We start from the raw sequence: 18852 nt of genomic DNA, 5'->3' as shown, positions 1-18852 counted from the left end.
AAAGCAGTGATCCAAGAGGAGAGATCCTCTGGAGAACCTGTTCACTTTTCATATAAATGAAAATCTGACCTGAAGTTCTTCAGGTCTTCAAGGTGTTTATTAGCTATTTGCAAGATTTCGTATGATGGTGGAGATGGCATGCTTCCTCAAGTTCTTTGTTCAGAAAAGCAAGGTGTCTCGCAACCTAAAATAATGAAAATATTTTATTACAAAATAAAACAATTCTTTGCCCTATAAGCCTTCATGTTCTTGCACAGCTATTCTAATTGTCTGTCTTTCCCATACTAATGCTAAGCAATACCTTGCCCTAACACAGAACAAGGCTTTTCCTGAAAGAATTCATTTTGGCAATAACTGCCACAGCAACCAAACAACATTTGTTAGGATTTGTTAAAATTAACAGTATCACAGCTGGATACAAATTTTTATTAGTCTGAGACATCAGTAACAATGTGGCAGGTCTTGGGAGTCTGTTGCTTTTAGCATGCACGCTTGTACAAAGTGTAAAATGTTGAAACCTAATTGTAGTGGCGTCCTTTGATAGTACAGATCATGCATTTCAAAATACAAAGATCAAACCCATCATATACGTTTTACTCATGGGGAAGATAGAAGTAAATAGCCAGTATGACAATTTTAAGCACTTAATACTCTACAGTGCAAGACTTTTCCTGCTGGAACAATCTTTTGTGCAACTTGGAACCTTTCATTCAAATCTCTCAGCACATTACAGTGGGAGTTTAACACTACTTTGAGGCTTAAAGCACAATGAGGTTCAATGATCTGACTCTGTCACTGGCTCTTTATATGTGTATATATATATAAAAATATGTATCAATATATACAATTTTGTGTGTGTGTATATATACATAAAACCAGCAGTTGCTCTTGCAAAATGTATGAAATGTTGCAAGAGCAATCTTAATTCCAGAAGGGTGGGTTTTTTTTTCTTTTAATACTTCAAAGATATGTTCGATGACTGAATGAACTACTATGGTTGAAGTATCAATTGAGGGGACACCTCCCTCCAACATGTTAGGGATGTGTGCAATAAAAGGAACATACCTCATTCAGTGAATTCTCCCAAGATGAATCACAATGACTGCCATTTGCCTGGATGTCTAAGATGATATTAGGGATCCAATTTCCTGGAACAATGAAGCTAGCAATCACTTGACATTGAATGAATGAGGAAAAAGGTAAGCGGGGATGTGAGTTGTTTAGGGATGGATAATTCTGTCTTCTGTTCTGACAGAATTTCTGCTGTGCCTCAAGGAAAAAAAGTACCGGAGGGGCTTGCTGGATGAACTATTTGTATTTCTATTAACTACGTATTTGAAAAATATTTATATATTTAGCGTGTTTGTTCTCTCTGTGTCTTTCTGGAAAGATGTGCTTTTTCTTTCTGAGCAGACTGCAACAGCAATTGCAGCATCGGCTATCCTTTCTCAACTATTGCAGTTGTGCTGCTAGCAGAGATGGGCATACTGAAATTTAAAAGAGCTAATTCAAGATCTGTTTTGGTACTGATGGTAAAAACCTCTCCCCAGATTAGATGGTACTAGAAAATAATACGGCTTGAATGTACCTTTTGCTGGAAACAGTCCCAAAGCTAGTGTTAAGTTTCAGGTATAAAAGCATCTATGACTTGGCAAGGTTGTCATTCTAACTTGGACTAGCACCTGCAGTTTTAGCAAACTGGGAAAAGTAGTGTTTTATGGAGCAGCATGAATAAAGATTTTTATCCATGTATTGTTGAGGACTGTGGTCTGACCGTATCACTAGCTGGACTAGACAGTATGGGTTCACCTAGCCGTGCCCAACAGTTGCCATATGTTTTGAGGCCCAGGAAAGAATGTGCCCAACTCGTATTCTCCCAGTCTTTTTTTTTTTTATTCTTGGTGTTTTCCTGAGCCTGTTGTGGTTTGTCACTATTAATATTTAACACATATGTGTTTAGCTATTTTCAGGGAGGTTTACAACAGAGATATCTGCTCCCTCGTAAGGCTCTGGAGAGTGCATTTTAGGAGCTAAGATTTATCTATTTGTCAGCATGACAGCACATCTCATCTTTGCAGATAACGGAAATCACTTCAGAGCTTTATATACTGGATCATGTTGTACAAATGAATACATTTAAGGAGAAGTCAATATTTATGTTTAATTACGTGACTACTAATACTCTGGTTTAGTTGGCTGCATGTATCTGTAATATTCTTATTCTTACCTTTCTTACTTGTTCTCTTGGCGTGATCTAGTGCAGCCTTTCTAAGTTTCTGAACATATCGTAGAACTCCGGTTAGTGGTATCCGTTGATCATTTTCATATGCCGTGATAAAAACTGAAGGATAATACTGAGAGTAAAATACAAAACCAGTTAAATACATGACAACTGATTTTTCTCATAAAGTGTGTAACAAATTCTTCTCTATTTATCTTACTGTACTGCTTGTTAGAGCTTACCTAAAACCACATCTATTATGTAACTACCTGCTCTTAAAAAAAGCACTTCCATCACTCCAACTGCACAAAGTAGTCTGGTCTGAAAAATTACTTCACATTCATCTACTTGCAAAAAACAATCAAAAACATCCTCTCCACAGTGGTAAAGGTTTGATACGTGTCTGCTTGCTGATGATTACAAGAAAAGGGGAGTCATGATCATGGAACGGTTCACCTTAGAACGGTAGTTGAGGTTTACTTTTACAATCTTTCTATGCATAAGAAGTAGTTGTTTTTATATACATACATATATATACTTAATGAAGCCATGCAACACAGGTAACACATTACTTCAAATAAAGGAAGATTTCTCTGAGATGACAATGTCAAAGCTATAGCTCCTCTTCCATTTCATTGTTTGCCCTTGAAAAGGTATTGAATAGTGGAAAATACTTCCTTCCTGTGACAAACTCTGCAAAACCCAGTAGAACAACAGAAACCCCTCACAAAATGAGAAAGTATTTTACATGTTGAGGCTTGTTATACGACAGAATAAACTATTACTTCCTGCCAGTCCTATAACAAAAACAGTTTCTGAAATCTATTGATTATTTAGGGGAAGTTGTTTGGTTAATTTCAGTAGTCACTTATGACTCCAAATATTGCTAAGATTATTACTGAAATAGTTTATATTTGTATTGATGATTCATTTTAACACAAAGCAGCAGCTAAGACAATTCTAAAATACTGGGATTTAAAGCACTGAAAAGGTAAAACAGACTTTTTTTTAATTTCCAGTTATCCACTTTTTGTTTTCTTATGAACTGCTATACTTTATTACTGTAGTATTCCACACAGAAAGCATAGTTTTACCTGTGTCTTAATATTCTGGTATGGACAATAGCTTTTGATATACTCCATACATGTTTCATCTGCTAATGGATTTCCCCATTCTTCCTGTTCTTCAATTGTCAGTGGAAGATGAGTTTGCATCATTGTGTTTAGAACATCTACAAAAGGAGCCTTAGAAGTTATTATAAACAAAAAAGAAAAAAAAAAACAAACCCAAAGTTAGCAAATAGCACACAGGACCTCAAATGCCTAGGTCAAGGTTTTTTCCAACAAATGAGGAAAGTGAATTCTGAATTGGAATGTTTCCAATTCTGAAACTGGTAGAATGAAACAGAAGATACAGTTCAACATCATAATCCATAAAAGGTCTGCAGCACCTCACCTGTAAAACCATGGCTCTGATAAGTTCTGGATCAGTGTTGCACAGGGCTCCTGCAAGAGCTCCTCCAGCACTGGCAGCTACTAGCGCTGTGTATTTTGGCTGAGAAAATCCTAGTTCGTGCAGCAGCATGATGCAAGCCTTAAGGTCATGGAGACCTTTGAGTTTATTATACTGACATCCATCTTTGTGCCAGCTAAGGCCTAGCTCTCCTCCACCCCTGAAATTTAAAGTAATTCAAGTTGAAATCTCTTTGGAAACCATTACATGGCAAAGCTTCAGATAATGAAAGGACAGGAGCAGCCATGGAATTGCAAGACTGTAGTTTGCCTTCCCAATTAACTCTTCTTTCCGCTATTCTTGCTTTTACCCTCCTTTACATCTGAAATACACAACGTGCAAGCAAAAAAAAATATCTGTGCATGATGATTAGTGAAAATCCCAACTGCATAAGGGCACTCTGTGCCCTTGTGTGCTTGTGTCCTGGAACTCACAGGAAAAGCACCACTTTAGGAGATGACACTGTCATTGTAGGCAATACAAAATCAGACACTAATATTATCTTTTTATAAAGGAAACTATTAAAATAACTAAAAAATTTTCAAAACTTATATCACCAACACTAGCATTTATTAAAAACAGTAAAACAGCATTTCTCAGCTCCACACTGAGACTCTCGGGATTTCTCTCTGCGTAGCTTAAATTCTGGCAGCATTAGAAAGTTGTCTTTTTTTCCTAGTTTGTGAATTTCAAATGCTACTTGAAATGTTGTATTTTGTAATACTGAATTTTAAAATTTATGTTCTTTTCTACACAACTACACTTTTGGTTCTAAGCCACCTGAAGTTTCCTTATTCAGGTTTCAAGTTTAAAACGAATTAACTGATTAGTCTGCCACAATTCATCATCTCTGGATGAAGAATTCATCTTCATCTAGGACTGACTTGCATCTTAGGACACTCACTGGGACAGGAGGAAGGAACAGAACAATGCTTGCCACTGAATATATCAACCTGAATATATTCATATGCTGAATTTGTTTTGGAACTGGTATTTCAAACAATTGCTTGTTCTCCCCCTTCCTTCCTGTCCCTGAAGGGATTCTTTTGTTATTTTCTTTATCTACTGAATTACTATCTCAATGAAAATGTGAAGCATGTTCTACCTAGTGGTTTTATAAAACCAGTAGCTTTATAGCTAAACTGGAGGCAGAGGATTTAGCCTATAAAGGAACAAGAGGCATAGGTTAAATGCTTAGTTGTTGCTGTACAAGGCAAGTGGCTTTCAGAAGATGCAGACTGAACGTTAGTATACAATGCTCTTGGAAAGAGAGGGAGGTAGCATGTCATGGCAATTTGAACTTGTTATCAAAATTTTTCTTGAGCAAAGATGAGACAAGAAGTAATGAGACTTCAAAAGCTAGAACCATCGTGTTGATTTAAGAAATCTAAATACAAGATATGGTCTTGAAAGTATAATTTATTTTTTTCTGAGGTAAATTTATCTTTTTGTTAAGAACTACTTTAAAAAAAGACCTAAAACGAGATGGAAGTGAAAAGCATGAAGAATTAGGTATAAGTATATGAAAAAAATATTTCTGTACCTGTTCAGTTGCATATCAAAAAATATCTCTATATCCCACAGATTAAAATCTTAGTTCCATTTTATATTTGACTTACCTAACATGGCAATATGCTAATATCCAGCCCTCTTCAATTAACATCAGCTTCTCTTCTTTAAAGCTCATGTTCAAATCTATGCCATAAGCTCCATATACATGAACTAGAAGTGGTTTCCTGTGTAGCTCTTTAGAATTCATATTATGAAAAACTGTAATTGGCACCAAAGTTTCGTCCTGGAAATGAAGGAGTATTTTACAATAAAGGACATTTCAGAAATCTCAATGACACATGGCAATGAAAACTTCAATTATTTATTTTAAAACGTGTTTTTCTGATTACAGTAATTTTTTTCACTTAGAATGTACAAAGCACTCTTGAAAAATAAAGCAAGAGACTGAACCTCTGCTGTGCAGGCTTACGGACGCAGAGTATAAAATTCATTTAAGTGCAACACCTGAGGAGTTTTTAAACTACCAAAGCACCCAAGTCTTCCTTCCCCCTTTAACAGCAAGAATACCTATTATTAACAAAATAGTTTACCACTTACTGCAGCACAAACTCTTTATTAACATCTCCAATTTTTTAAACTCAGGCTGTTAAAACTTTCCTTTCTTGATCTATACTGTGCAGCTGGTTATGAGGTGTTCTTCTCAACAGCTGGCTCCTTTTTCATTTATCATGGAGAGTATGATACCATACATGAAGTAGGAATTCTAAGTTATACTATACTAAGATTTTTGACTCATCATGTACTGTAATCTCCTCTAGCATACCCAGGTTAATGGAAAAAAAAAAATCTTATCATGACTCTTTTTTGTTCTTCTCTATAGCACTGAAGAAAACACCCACTGTTTAGTAACTATAGCGCCAACTGCTCTTTACATTTTTTAATCTCTATTCCCTGCCAAATGCATTTTCTTTAAATGGGTGGGGAGAAAGGGAAGAATAAAGGGAATGGGAAAAGGACTGAAAAATCTTACCTTGCTTTTAGCTAGTAAACGTGTAGTGTGACATTTCGTAATAATTGGTACCTCTTGCACAGCTTGTTCAATGAGATTATTTTCTTTAAATGAATATGCAAAACGCTTAGGGGGGTGTACTGGGGAGGTGAGCTGAAAATAGCAAGTGCTGGTGGTATGTTCAGGATGAGATTCCAATTCAAATTCACAGGCCCATGTAGGTAGCTGAGAAAACACAGCATTTCAAGTGAGATCCTTACGCTGCTTCTGCAAATTTTACCTAGCGTGTCCTTCAGAGGAAAAGATTTTTAATATCAAGCTAATTATCTTCAGTTTGTGTGTAGCACAATCGGTATTTCTTTTAAATTCAGCAATGAAACGGTCAAAAAAATGAAAGACACTGCCAAACTTTTCCCCTAAGGCCACTGGATCAAGTTGAACAATGAAATAAAAAAGTTAAATCCAAATTCAGTTTAAAATGGGCATTAGTGCAGATTTTTTTTTAAGTTAAAACATTCTTTGAAATTATTCTGCATTGTTTTTATTTTTTAGATCCTATTTCCCCTCTGATTTCCAGTCCTACTTCACCATGTTATACAGCCAAGTCCATGTCAGTAGTTATGCTTTTGCTGTGAGTTAGCTCAGTAATGCTAAGCCACTGAAAACCCCTGCCTCTTAACTTTGTTCCTAGTGCCAGCCATTGTGAAGAACAAAACCTTTTCCTGGCACATTCACCCTCAGACACTTACTGCTATTATATTTAAGATTTTTAACTCTGCTAAGAATAAAAGAAATCAAGATTCATTCTTCAGGAACAGTAGGGACATAGTCAAACACTATGCCAGGCCACTGCTTACTTGGGTTAGGTTGCTAGAGACTTCTGAAATGGCAGCAAAAGTCCAAGTTCTCCAGAGTAACTACAGATCTTTTCTGAATAAACAAACTACAACAATTTTTAAAAATTAAGGTTTCAGAGACCATACAGCATACTTTGTTGAAAACCTTTTTCTGTAGCAGTTTTATAGAATGCAGCATTGGTAGCTTGTTGCAATAAATTTGCAGGTAGTTCAGATTGTATTTTTCAGGCAAACAAATCAATCAAATACTTCGTCTGAATGGTCTCCAGAAATCATGGTTTTGAACTGAGTAATTTTGTTTTTAATCCACAAGTATTTAGCAACAACTAGAGGAAGGAAGAAGTACTTTGCACAAATTGCCTGCAGTCTCAACTATTCCCATTTATTACGGGACAGTGTCCATATTTGTCTTCTGAATGTTCTAATCTTTCTACTGTGGGAGGGACTGGCTTATTTCCTTGCTTACATTGATGAGTGTAACCAAAAAAAGGCCCAGTAAAACTAGGTAGAGTGTTTAGGGAATCAAGTCCTATTTTATGTTAGAAATCAGCCGTATTGTGGAGAGCTTGATGGTAAAAAGTTGAAGAAAGAACTAACTCGGAGGATAGCTGCTCTCTAACTTTATAAGTGCTACAATAAGCCACCACACGAAATCCTGAAGAACAGCCACAGGTAATAGAATTAGCCATAATGACAAACTTGGCGGTCTTAATTGTTTCCAAACTACTTCTATTCTTGGAATTTATCTTTGCTTTCATTATAATGTTATGTTAAAAAAAGAGAAATAGTGCTGGAAAAATATTATGCTGCTTAAGCCGAGCTAAAACATACCTTTATTGACTGAACTGAATGTGAAACAAAAGAAATCACAGTTAAGTAAAGATGACCAGCATTCTTCAGGAACATAATACAGTGATCACTGAACATCTCCAAGTCTACTATCTTGGTTTTCTCCTCCAGGGCATAAACTAACTGCCAGTTCTCCACACCACTGGAAGCTACTGGTGCCTTCATCAACTACAAAACCAAAAAACAACCTCGCATTACTAAGATGTAGTAAGAGGGACAAATGAGATGTACAGACGTATGGCAAAAAATTATTGGTTTGCATTGGGGGTTTTGCCTGACTAAAGATTGAGGTTTTTAAACTCCATTTACTTGGAAAAATGGAAGAACAATTCAGTAACATTTGGAAAAGTAAGGTCAATTCTCATAGATTAATCTACAGAAGATTTTAATGCAGTAAGTGCTTTCAGTGTGGCCTGCAGAACTGTAAGTGGTTTGGTTATATAGACCGAGATGACTAACTTAAATTTTAACATAGGGGAAATGACTGTTAAAGCATACTAATTTCTTCATGTTGCCAAAGGAGTTATAATCAAATTGGCATGCTACAGGTGAGATTCCATGTACTGCTATCATCCTTTCAATCTATGCAGCGCTCTGTCTAATTCTCTTACATTATTTCAGTAAGCTGTGAAGAACAGAATTAAAAGCCAGCCTTACTCTTTCTATATGATCTATAACAGGTATCTTAGTGAATCCTATGAATCTTACTATCAATTAAAATTACCTTATATTCTGCAGGTTCTCCATATGTAGTAAGAATATATAACTCATCATTTCTGTGCTCAATGTGGTAAATGACCCCTTTTGTTCGTGCTTGTACAAGAGCAGGTAACTTAAAAGGATGTCTACAGTCAACCAGCCAGACTTCCGAGGTTGTTTTGCTGTTGCTGTTGATAGTGAGAAAACGCCTGTCTTTTGTGCAATATATGTCCACAAAGAATCTGTAAGAAATGATTTTAAAAAGCAACAAACAAAACACCAAAAAAAAGCTTAAACTTGATTAGTATTTTCAAAATACATGGGTTATTTCAGAATCATGGGCTTCTATCTGCAAGGTAGGAAAAGGCATGCCTGTAAGTAAGCTGCAGAAATTCCAGACTACTTGGCTCCCAAACCAACTGCTGCATTTATCCACAATCTTGTGGCACCTGAAATCTGCATGGAAAGCAGTTCAGTTGTTGCTCAACTGAATCCAGGCTTTTGTATCACTGAGAAAGACTGGAAGTTCATTGATGTTTAAACATTGATGTTTAAAATTCTGGCAAAACCTAGAACATTTTATTGAGCTTGTAAACCTGTTTTAAAAAAAATAATAAAATTAAATAATTGAAACTAATAAAGGACATCATGTGGGATCAGCAGTAACAAAAGAAAAATAGGAGCTATTATAAAGATAAATTGATCAAAAGCCTAAGTCTTACTGACCTAACTTTGTCTGAAGCAAGTAAGACAAAAAAGACTGTTTTTTAAAGAAAGTAGAGAGGCCTGTACGAGACAAGACGGACTGTGCTGGAGTGATAAAGCTGGAAAGAAGGAACTGGTTTTGGAACCATCTAAGAAACCAGGAACTATCTACTAGTTTTAAATGCTTCTAAAACCTAGAAACAGAAAATAGAATGATAACCAGTGGCTGGATGCTAATATTAGACAAGTTCAAGCTGAAATTCTGAATCAAATTTCTATGACTTATCCTAATCAACTGGAATGTCAGGAGTCGGGACAGAGCAGTTTCTTTGCCATTTTGAATCTTTACAACTGCATGTCTCTAAAAGCAAAACTGTCTAACACAAAGATCCAGAAGATTTCATCAAGAAATTGCAGGGCTGACTACCGTAATCTGCATTATACAGATCAGATACATAACTGCAATAATGATCCCCCTAGACTTCAAACTATTTGACTGGTGAAGGAAAGGATGCTTTAGATAGCATTTTCAGTGCCCTTAATTATTTGCAGGTGGAAGAACTCCAATTGTTTTGGTACTATTGTTTTTTCTAATTGCACCTTCTTGACATCTGTAGGAGGACAGGCACAGCAGGGGATCCAAAGTCTGTAAGGAATCAGCCTCCTGCCTCTCTAATGCACATGAATTTGGCAAGAGCGCGACACTGCACAGTAGAGATTCCAACAGTTCAGCTCTGCTGACCTTACATCTAAGACAGTCAAGCTGAAATGCAGGTTACACTTCTCCCTAAGGACTCTGACCTTGCTATCACAGTTTTTTTTTGTCTTTGTAGCTTTTTTTTTTAAGGAAGTCAAGAAATCTTCAGCTTTTTTTTTTTTTTAAATTGATTGCACCTAAAGGAGCCGGTGAGATGTAGAATGGAACTGCTCAATGACAATACAAAAGAATGTCTTGCCATCTCCGATGAACAAGTGAGTTCAGTTATGAGCTGCAATAGCACATGAACCTTTAGAGTAAGTTTCTAGTAGATTTACTGTAATGACTATGACCTTCAGAATTATGCCAACAGTTTCCCTGTGGGGAAGTGTCAGGTCAGTGCAACTTGATTTTCCCATAGTATGCATCAAATGCAGCTGGAACAAAAGGATCTTATTTATTCCAGCTCTACTGCAGATTTTTTTTGTGGTTTTTTTTTTTTTTTAATGAAAAGTATAATTGAAATTTCTTTACTGAATATGTAACTTGAATTAAGAATAATCACAAACATATGGAATGCTGTATAAATCTACTACATGCTACATGGCTGAAAACTGAGTTCTGCACTCAATTTAGCAAGAGCCTTCTTGTCTTCCTAAACCACTGCTTAAAGAAAGGTTATTGAGAGGGTATTCAGTCAACAATAGTTCTACCTCTGGGAATCCTGTAATGATTTTGCTCATCTCTTACCCAGAGCAAGGATTAGCCTGAACTTCTGTGTTTTTTAAAAGATGTATCAGACATCAATAGCAGAGAAAACAAAATGAAATCCACAATCTGATTTACCCTGTATGAAACTGTCACACATTCATTAAAGGACACCCTGACCTGAGACTGACCTTGACATTTATAAACTCAGCTGAACTTGTGAGGTAGGAGAAGAAAGTTAAATCTCTGTTGATCACATCAGAGCACATTCTCAGAATACGTAAGGCACTACTGACAGCAGAACACAACTTAAAAATGCCTTCTACCATTTGGAATATGATATGGAAGAATTTGTTTTCCAAACCAGTTATATCTTACATATAAAATACTCTAGCATATGTAAAGGAGTTGTTATATTTTAGGTAAGTATTACCTTGCATCTTGTTCTGTATAAACTAACTTAGTATATTTCTGATTAGTGAAAGTGGTCATAAACACATTCTGGCATTTAAGGTTCTTCTGACTTGTGTAATACAGAACATCATTCGTAGCCCATTCTGGAAAAAAGACAAATACATATCAAATTTGGAACAGTATATACTATTACTGAGAGAAAACAGAGCTCCATGAACACTGGACCCAATGCTGAAAGAGATGGCTTGCAGGTGGTATGGAACTGAGGACAGCATTTCCACATCCCAGAGGCTGGGGTAAGCCACAGGAAGATCCTTCCATGTTTTCTCTGAATCCCACAGAACAAGAACCTTGTAATATATTAGAAAAACTAAAGCAAATCAAACTAAACCGACCCAACAAACAAATAAAAAAGGCAGAGGACAATGTTCCAGGGCCCAGGAACAAGAAGGTCTTGACCCTGTGGAGATTCTGCAGGTAACAGGAAAATAGATGATGTGTGGCTGTTTAAAACTGAGCAGAGAAAACAGAAGTTTACATGGAGTCAGCAAGATAATAACGAGGCTGTGAGCTCTGCACCACTGCAAGTGACTGCATGCAAACCATTTAAGGAAAAGTGATGACAGATGCGCCCCATGGGTACTGCTGAGATAAAAATTCCCCAGTTTTCTATGCTTGTACATGTGTGTACCAACATTAGACACGTATAAATACAGGAACCTTGCTATTCTGAACATTAGTAATCTGACTGATCCAGCCAAATTAATGCTATCTCTGCTTCTCCTACAGCCACCAGACCGATGTTTAGTACATATGCTTTAAAAATTTACTGTATGCTGTTTTACAAATAAATACTCATTTTCAGTACAAAATCCAAGGAAGTACCACACTCAAGTAATGCAAACAATTTGCTATCAGAACAGCACTATGGCTTCAAAGCAAACAGGTAGCTGAGGGTTCACTATGAAGACAAGCCTTTAGGATGGAAATCTAAGTTCTTCTATAGCCTAGCATTTAAAAAACCCACAGATATAAGTTCTCAATAACTTTCACGTGTCTGCCTGCTATTGCATATCATGCAATACAAGCATATGCTTTGCAAATGGTTGTAAGACTTAATTCTCTGGGTCATGACTGAGGTAACTCTGTACTTCATGATACCTCAGTACCTCACTTACACCTGAGTAAGTTTACAAAATGGTGGCAATCTCTACCATTCTGACAGCCATTTTTTGTACTCTTATTATGTGCCATAATCTGGCACACCTATGGAGGCAACAGGGATTGGGTTTCTTAAATGTACTGATTCTTCCAGACAAACCTAGATACATGTTCTAATCAAGTACAGTGAAAAATGTCACTGGCAAATTTTCAGGCCTGGTTTTCAACAGGCATTATAAACTTCAATTGTGCAAACACAACATTAAACTCTTGCTACTGTTCATTTCTGTAACTAGGAAAGTTTATCTAGCATTTTAAATTCTTGCCCTGCCCAGATAAATTGCTTAATGCACTGTATGTACTTGATGACATCTAACACTGTAATCCAAAATACAAGATGTGTACACACTATAGCACTCTCTGCTATATTCTTTAACATACTATAAAAAAGACAGATTTCCCATTCATTTCAGTTTACCTCTGCTTATTTTAACAGCGAGATAAAGCTCTCTAATGTATTCTGAAAGAACTGACTCAAAGTCTGACTGACTTCTGTGGGCTCTGAATTGTGACCCACATCTTAGAGTCCGGCTGAAATTCCAGCCAATACTTAATAGTAGGTAGCACTTGCACACCCTGCAGCAAAGCCAAGTGCCTACAGATATCAGTGACTTCAGTAGTAGCTGTAAAGCTTTAATAACTAGAACATTTCTCAGAAAGATCTTTATATTCCAAACAGTTCTGTCAGTACATTTGTAAAGAAGCTTACTGAATTAAATAAGAAGAATGATACGCATGACTCCTCAAACATGTATAAGAGCTTGCTTTTACAATGAAGGAAAACTTGTATCATGAAAGCAGCCACTTTTATCCACATCAGATAACTTGTAATTGTGCAGTGTGGAAGGAATCTTAAATAAGAAACAATTCAACAGCTATAAGGATTAAATCTAAACAATTGCTTTTTTTTTTTTAATTAAATATTTTAATATTATTTGTAGACTAACAAAAATGTTGCGCTGAAAGCTGGTGTGATCCACAGGATATTTATAACCAACTTACCAAAACTAAATACATTTGGAATTACTTTTTCCATGACAGGAAAATGACCAAGTTTCATAATAACGCAGGTTGCCTCTTCAGAATTTTCACTTTTTAAGCTGATAGCCATGTATCTCTGATCTGGTGAAATTCTGATCCGTTGAATAAAGGCATCAGAAAAGCCAAGATCTTCAGTACTGAATAAAATGTCAACATTTCCTTCATCTACTATACAAGAAGATAGCAAAAAAAAAAAATCCTGTAATTAGGGCACTGTCAAAATGAATGGTGGGTGTCAATACCTGTATTTAAGAAGTATGCCTGCAATATTCACAAGCATACTACTGGAACTTATTAATACCTAATGCTTGTCTTGTAAGATATTTGCAAATGCAGTTTGTAAAAATAAACAAAAAATTTACAGTTCCAGGAGAAAAAAAAAGTCTTATAGCTATTATTTAAAATGTTTAAAAAGTATAGATCTTGGCTTCTAGTAAATGTATTGAATTTTAAAGTTCAGATACCTAAAGCACAATTGTTTTTACTAAATACAATTAGTATTTTTTTTCACCTCCACAGAAATAAAAAAGGATGAATGTGCTTTTCCTTTTTTTAAAATGTTAAGTTAGGGCTCTGAGAAGAAGTGACTTATCTTTTTCCTCTCCAGAACCTTGCCATAGTATCAATACATACTATTCACTAACTCTCTACCTCATCTTCTCAGATTCAGGATTCCAGAATTACTAATCATTAAATAATTCTATAAAAGTATTTTAAGTTCAGTCATTTTAAGAAACAAAGCAATTAGGCTTTAATATAAGAAAAGTACACTGATACATGCACAACATTTTTAACAATCATACCATGTGAGGAAGACAAATCCCTTACCATCATCTGCTTTTGAAAGAAAAATGCAGCCATTATCTTCAAAGTACACATTCTCTCCAAACCTCATCTGTTCAATACAAAACAAACATGTTTCAAGTCCAACATATAGTTAGACTATTTCCTTAGAATCCCTATATTCATTGTTCTGTACAACACAATTGTAACATACACAAATGACAGAATATAGCACATACATTTGATAATAAAGAAGGAATTGCATGGATCAGAAAGGTTCTTTTAAAGTTAGGGTACTTAACCACCTATACCTGCTCTAAATTTAACAAAAGGCTCAGATCACCTCAGATTGCTCTTGTAACTTACAACGTCTTGTATTCTTTATCAAAAAGTCAGATGATTATTTTATCTTTACTTGCTTTTGCCTATGGAAACATTAACGTAAATACACTATCCTAACAGGTATAAGCTGTTCTAAACAGATAACTGTTAGTATTCACAAGTATTAAAATATTCAAAACTCAGAACTACCAACATAAAATAATCAGTAAAACACAATTTTATATCAGGAATGGCTTCACTGCCTCTTATTTGTACTCAATGATGAGAAGAGTTTGTAGTTTTTGCCACTTACCCTTGGGCTTCCTGAATTGAATGTATACTTGTGCAATTCTTCTAATTTCTCCTTGATTCTTTCTGTCATAGCATTATATCTTGCTGAAATGTCATTCCAGTTTTCCTGTTCTGATTTCAGAAGATTCTTGTACAAAAGCTCTGGTGTTGTTATGGATGTATTTTCCTTCCTTTTGGAAGGGATTTTTGTTCCTTCCTGCTAAGGAAAGACAACAATGGCTACAAGCCGGTACGCTGTTCTCCAGCATGAATATATTGAGGTATTAATGATATTTCCTGAGCTACAGACCCAAAACCAACTTTGCATTATTACAATAGTATGTGCCATAAAAAGAAAAAAACACAGTTGGAATAAGTTTTCCTTTTCAATTCTTCCTCATCTTTTAGGGAGGCATTGTCAAGTGTGCTTTACTTGACACATCTATTGAGGTCTTCTCTTCAAAATTTAGGGTATTATTAATGTATGCTCATAATTGATTTTATAAAAATGTTTGTTCTTTTTGTAGAACTAGTTTTTGGTTTATTTTTATGGAATCCTGTTAATTTTCCTTCTTCAGCACTGTTTTATCATAATTTTCCTGTCTTAAGAGTATAATTTCTCATTTCCTTTCCTATCACCGATGCCACCCACACCTCTGTCCCTGTACCTAGGAGTCCTCACAGTTTGTTCAGATTCTTGCTCTGTCTCCTCAAAGGTGTTAGTATACATGTTCATAAGGTGCAGAATGAAGTGAAGCAGTGAACTGATATGGGTTCTGCAACAATTTAATAAAGAATAAGCTTAAGGATCTGGTTTTCCACGATCCATGAGCAGACTACTGCTACCTCACTGCCAACAAAGCTGTCTTCTCTTGTAAAAATATTAATGTGTTAAAATTGCTAGCACAATGCTACTTCTTTTGCTTGCTGTAAAATCTTGTTTGATCAAATAACAAGCTTAACAACACATATTACAGTACATAACACTGCACAGATCACATAAACTAGCATTTTATAACATCCAATATGTTATGTGAATGTGCCTAAGCAGGATATACTTTTTACCCCATCCTCACTTCACATCAAGAACTGATGGCTTGCTCCTGTTTTGTCTTCGTAAATGCATGCTATCTAAAATGTGAATGTTATGAGTAGACTTTGAGAGGAGGAGAAACTATCTGCTCCAGTTCCCAAACTCCTTAGGAGAGTAAACCACATGATTCATGAGAGCATGTTAGCATTCATTACTGGTTCAGGCCAACAGTACCTCTAGCTTAGAAGATCAAGTCAGAAGCACAAGTCAAAGAAACCATGAAAGCCATTAGAGAAGCTCTGGAGCAACCATGTAATTGGTCGAGGTAAAGAAATTGCAGGATGTGTTAATTGTACCTCAGTCACTGCAAAAATTGCTGTAAGAACACAACATTCCCCAAACCAGAAGCCAGCGAACAAAAACCCCACGATGGCCACGAATGGCTATTTAGGGAAGCATAAGAACGGGACAAGCACAGATTATATTCCCCAGAGTTCAACAATGGTAACTCAGGAAATTCCCGAGCTGAATATGGTTTCTGGATATTTTAAAAAGTCTCTTTGGTGTACATGTATCATCTACCCTGTGCCTATGTAAAATTTTAGCATCCACAATTTATTTTGGCAACTTCCACACTTTATTAATTTTTTGTTTTCAACAGTTCCCACTGTATGTATTTGGAAATATTATACAGCGCTGGTGGCCACAGTGTAGGTATATATTAGAGTTGCTGCACACCTCCCCACCTGGGGAAAAACAAGTCATGTAGAAAGATTTTGAGGATGGCAGAGGATCTTGATGACAACCATTTTGCAAGCATTTGCTCCAAAGTGAACAGGCACAGCTTCCTTTCAGGTGAAACCCACTTGTTTGTATCCTGGAACCAGTGTAATAGACCAGCTTTTCTGTGTTAGTGAACTGCCAATGAATAAACAGAACCACACATTCTCATCCATCAAGGCTTCATATGTTCTTGAAACATTTGTTTACATTTCAGACACAGACTTAGGGATTGTTTGAATTATGATTAGAAATAAGAAAGTTACAAGAAGATGATCTTTGGGGCACCTTTTGAAGAAACACTGTCAAAATTTTAGAATAACCACGCATCCATCTGAAAACATGCTTAAGATAAAATAATATACCAGTCTTTTTAAATAGCATTTATGTATTATGCATATAAATCAGTTTACAGGCTGTCATACTGCAGTAAGCTTTTATAATACCTTTAGCAAACTCAGTATTGGATACACAGAACAGCAGATCTAAAATTATTTCAGACCATTTTCTGTCTCTGTGCAAGACACATTGCCACAGATTTACAGAATATTTACTTACAGAAATAAATCCAAGTACCCCTTATAGTTTATCACATGTGAATACAATTATGAAAAGTCAATAGAATATTTTAGTATTTAATATGGTGCAAACCATGACTTACTGGTCAGCACGGAAAAGGTCAAGTTTTGTTGATTCAGCTCACGGTGGTTACTTAACCACCATCAGTTTGGACACTGCCTCTACACTAGCTGATGTCTCCCTGCAGGTTTCTCCTGACACTTTATCTGAATCTTTCTGGAATATACCAATTTTTAAAAAATTGCTACAGCACGAAGATCAACCAAAACACAGCTTTACATCAAAACAGTAAAGTTGAACATCAATTTATGTCTTTGAACATAACTGAAATCCTAGTATTTACCCTCCCGCTTCAAACCCTTTAGGAAAAATATGGGTTGCTTCCTTAACAAACGTGCCAAGGTGGTTGCTGACATTAAGTCTGTACTTAAACAGCATACCTTGCAGGAAAAGGATCTCCATGGCAGGATGCTTCCAGGTGGCACAGTCCTATGTGTGCATGTACTTCCTGAGCAGTCCAGGATGTGGCATTTTTTTTGTTTTACTTTACTATAAAGACATATTGTTTCAAGATGGTTATGCTTAAAGTAGTATCTGACACTGAAGCTCAGCCCTTGAAGAAGATTTCGTAGTCCAACACGTGACATCCTAACCTTCATTTCTTGATAGTCAACCTGAAATTGCTGAAAATCCCAAATTACACCACATATGTGAAATAGACATAACATAAACTGAAGGTAAAACTTTCAAAGAAATGAGACCGATTCATCAGGTAAATCAAATGTGAAAAACCAGTAAAACTTAAGCTGTTTAACAACTGGTACACACAGCTTAGCTTGCATATTAACCTGTTATGTTACTCCAAAACGTAGCTCCTGGCAGTTGAAAGTTTAACTCTAGGAAAACTATCAATGAAGACAAAGGAAAGTGCATTTTTCAGTGTCGAAGAACCAAAAACTGGGACGGTTTTGGGAAGTTCCCCCCCGCCCCCCGTAAGGATCATATAACAACAAAACCACTTTATCTCAAGAGGGTAACCTGGCAGTAAGGGCCGATCCCCCATCGCAGGAAAACCGACGGGTCGGCAGCTCTGCGCGGGGAAAGGCCCCGGTGTTTTACGGCCCGCGGCCCCTTTCCCCGGTCCCGCCCGGGCGAGGGCCAGCCAAGCGGCCCCGGCCCCGCTCCCCGCCAGCCCTGCCCCTCACCGCCGCGGAAAGGCCGCGCCAAGGCCGGGCAGCGCCCGCTGCCCGCCCGGGGGAACTCGCCGTGGCAGCTGGGGCTGCGGCCGGGGCCGCGGCCGGGCCCGGACCCGCTGCCCTCCGGCGGGGCTGACCGGGGTAAGATGGCAGGTGAGCAGGAGCGGCTCCCAGCTCTCTCGCGAAACTGCCCGTACCCGAGATGGCGGCAGGGCGCTTCAGCCGGCCGCGGCGGGCGAGCACCGCTGATGTCAGCGCCCGGGCGCACAGACGCGGTAGGCTGGCACAGCTTCCTCAACTCACTCCCGTTTCATGCAGTTTCTGCCCCGGGCGCGGAAACCACAGGCGACCCGTTCTGAGGCGCGCTCCCGCCCCGGCGGTGCGCCCGAAGAGCCGCGCGCCTCCTCGACAGCCTCTCCCCTCA

General features: G+C 37.2%; 1 protein-coding gene across 12 annotated transcripts in view; it reads right to left on the bottom strand.

Annotated features, from left to right (window-relative positions):
* The window catches only part of PREPL (prolyl endopeptidase like), a 21613-nt gene extending 2761 nt beyond the window's left edge, over positions 1-18852 (bottom strand). Inside the window, exons 1-15 of one of the 12 annotated variants that reach the window (XM_064446084.1) lie at positions 18626-18852; positions 17673-17915; positions 14863-15060; positions 14274-14340; positions 13407-13613; positions 11203-11326; positions 8685-8901; positions 7943-8128; positions 6276-6479; positions 5353-5528; positions 3677-3893; positions 3316-3465; positions 2228-2354; positions 1066-1148; positions 70-184 (exon numbers count right to left, since the gene is read on the bottom strand). In XM_064446084.1, coding sequence (XP_064302154.1) covers positions 104-184; positions 1066-1148; positions 2228-2354; positions 3316-3465; positions 3677-3893; positions 5353-5528; positions 6276-6479; positions 7943-8128; positions 8685-8901; positions 11203-11326; positions 13407-13613; positions 14274-14340; positions 14863-15060; positions 17673-17891 — 2256 coding nt within the window. In that variant the 5' untranslated portion in view covers positions 17892-17915; positions 18626-18852 and the 3' untranslated portion in view covers positions 70-103. The other 11 variants (XM_064446089.1, XM_064446083.1, XM_064446088.1 and 8 more) reach the window with 11 other exon arrangements.

Source organism: Phalacrocorax carbo, chromosome 3 (assembly GCF_963921805.1).
Source record: "Phalacrocorax carbo chromosome 3, bPhaCar2.1, whole genome shotgun sequence".
Lineage (NCBI taxonomy): Eukaryota > Metazoa > Chordata > Aves > Suliformes > Phalacrocoracidae > Phalacrocorax > Phalacrocorax carbo.
Note: the sequence above shows the minus strand (reverse complement) of the source record. Positions and strands in the feature narration are given on the sequence as shown.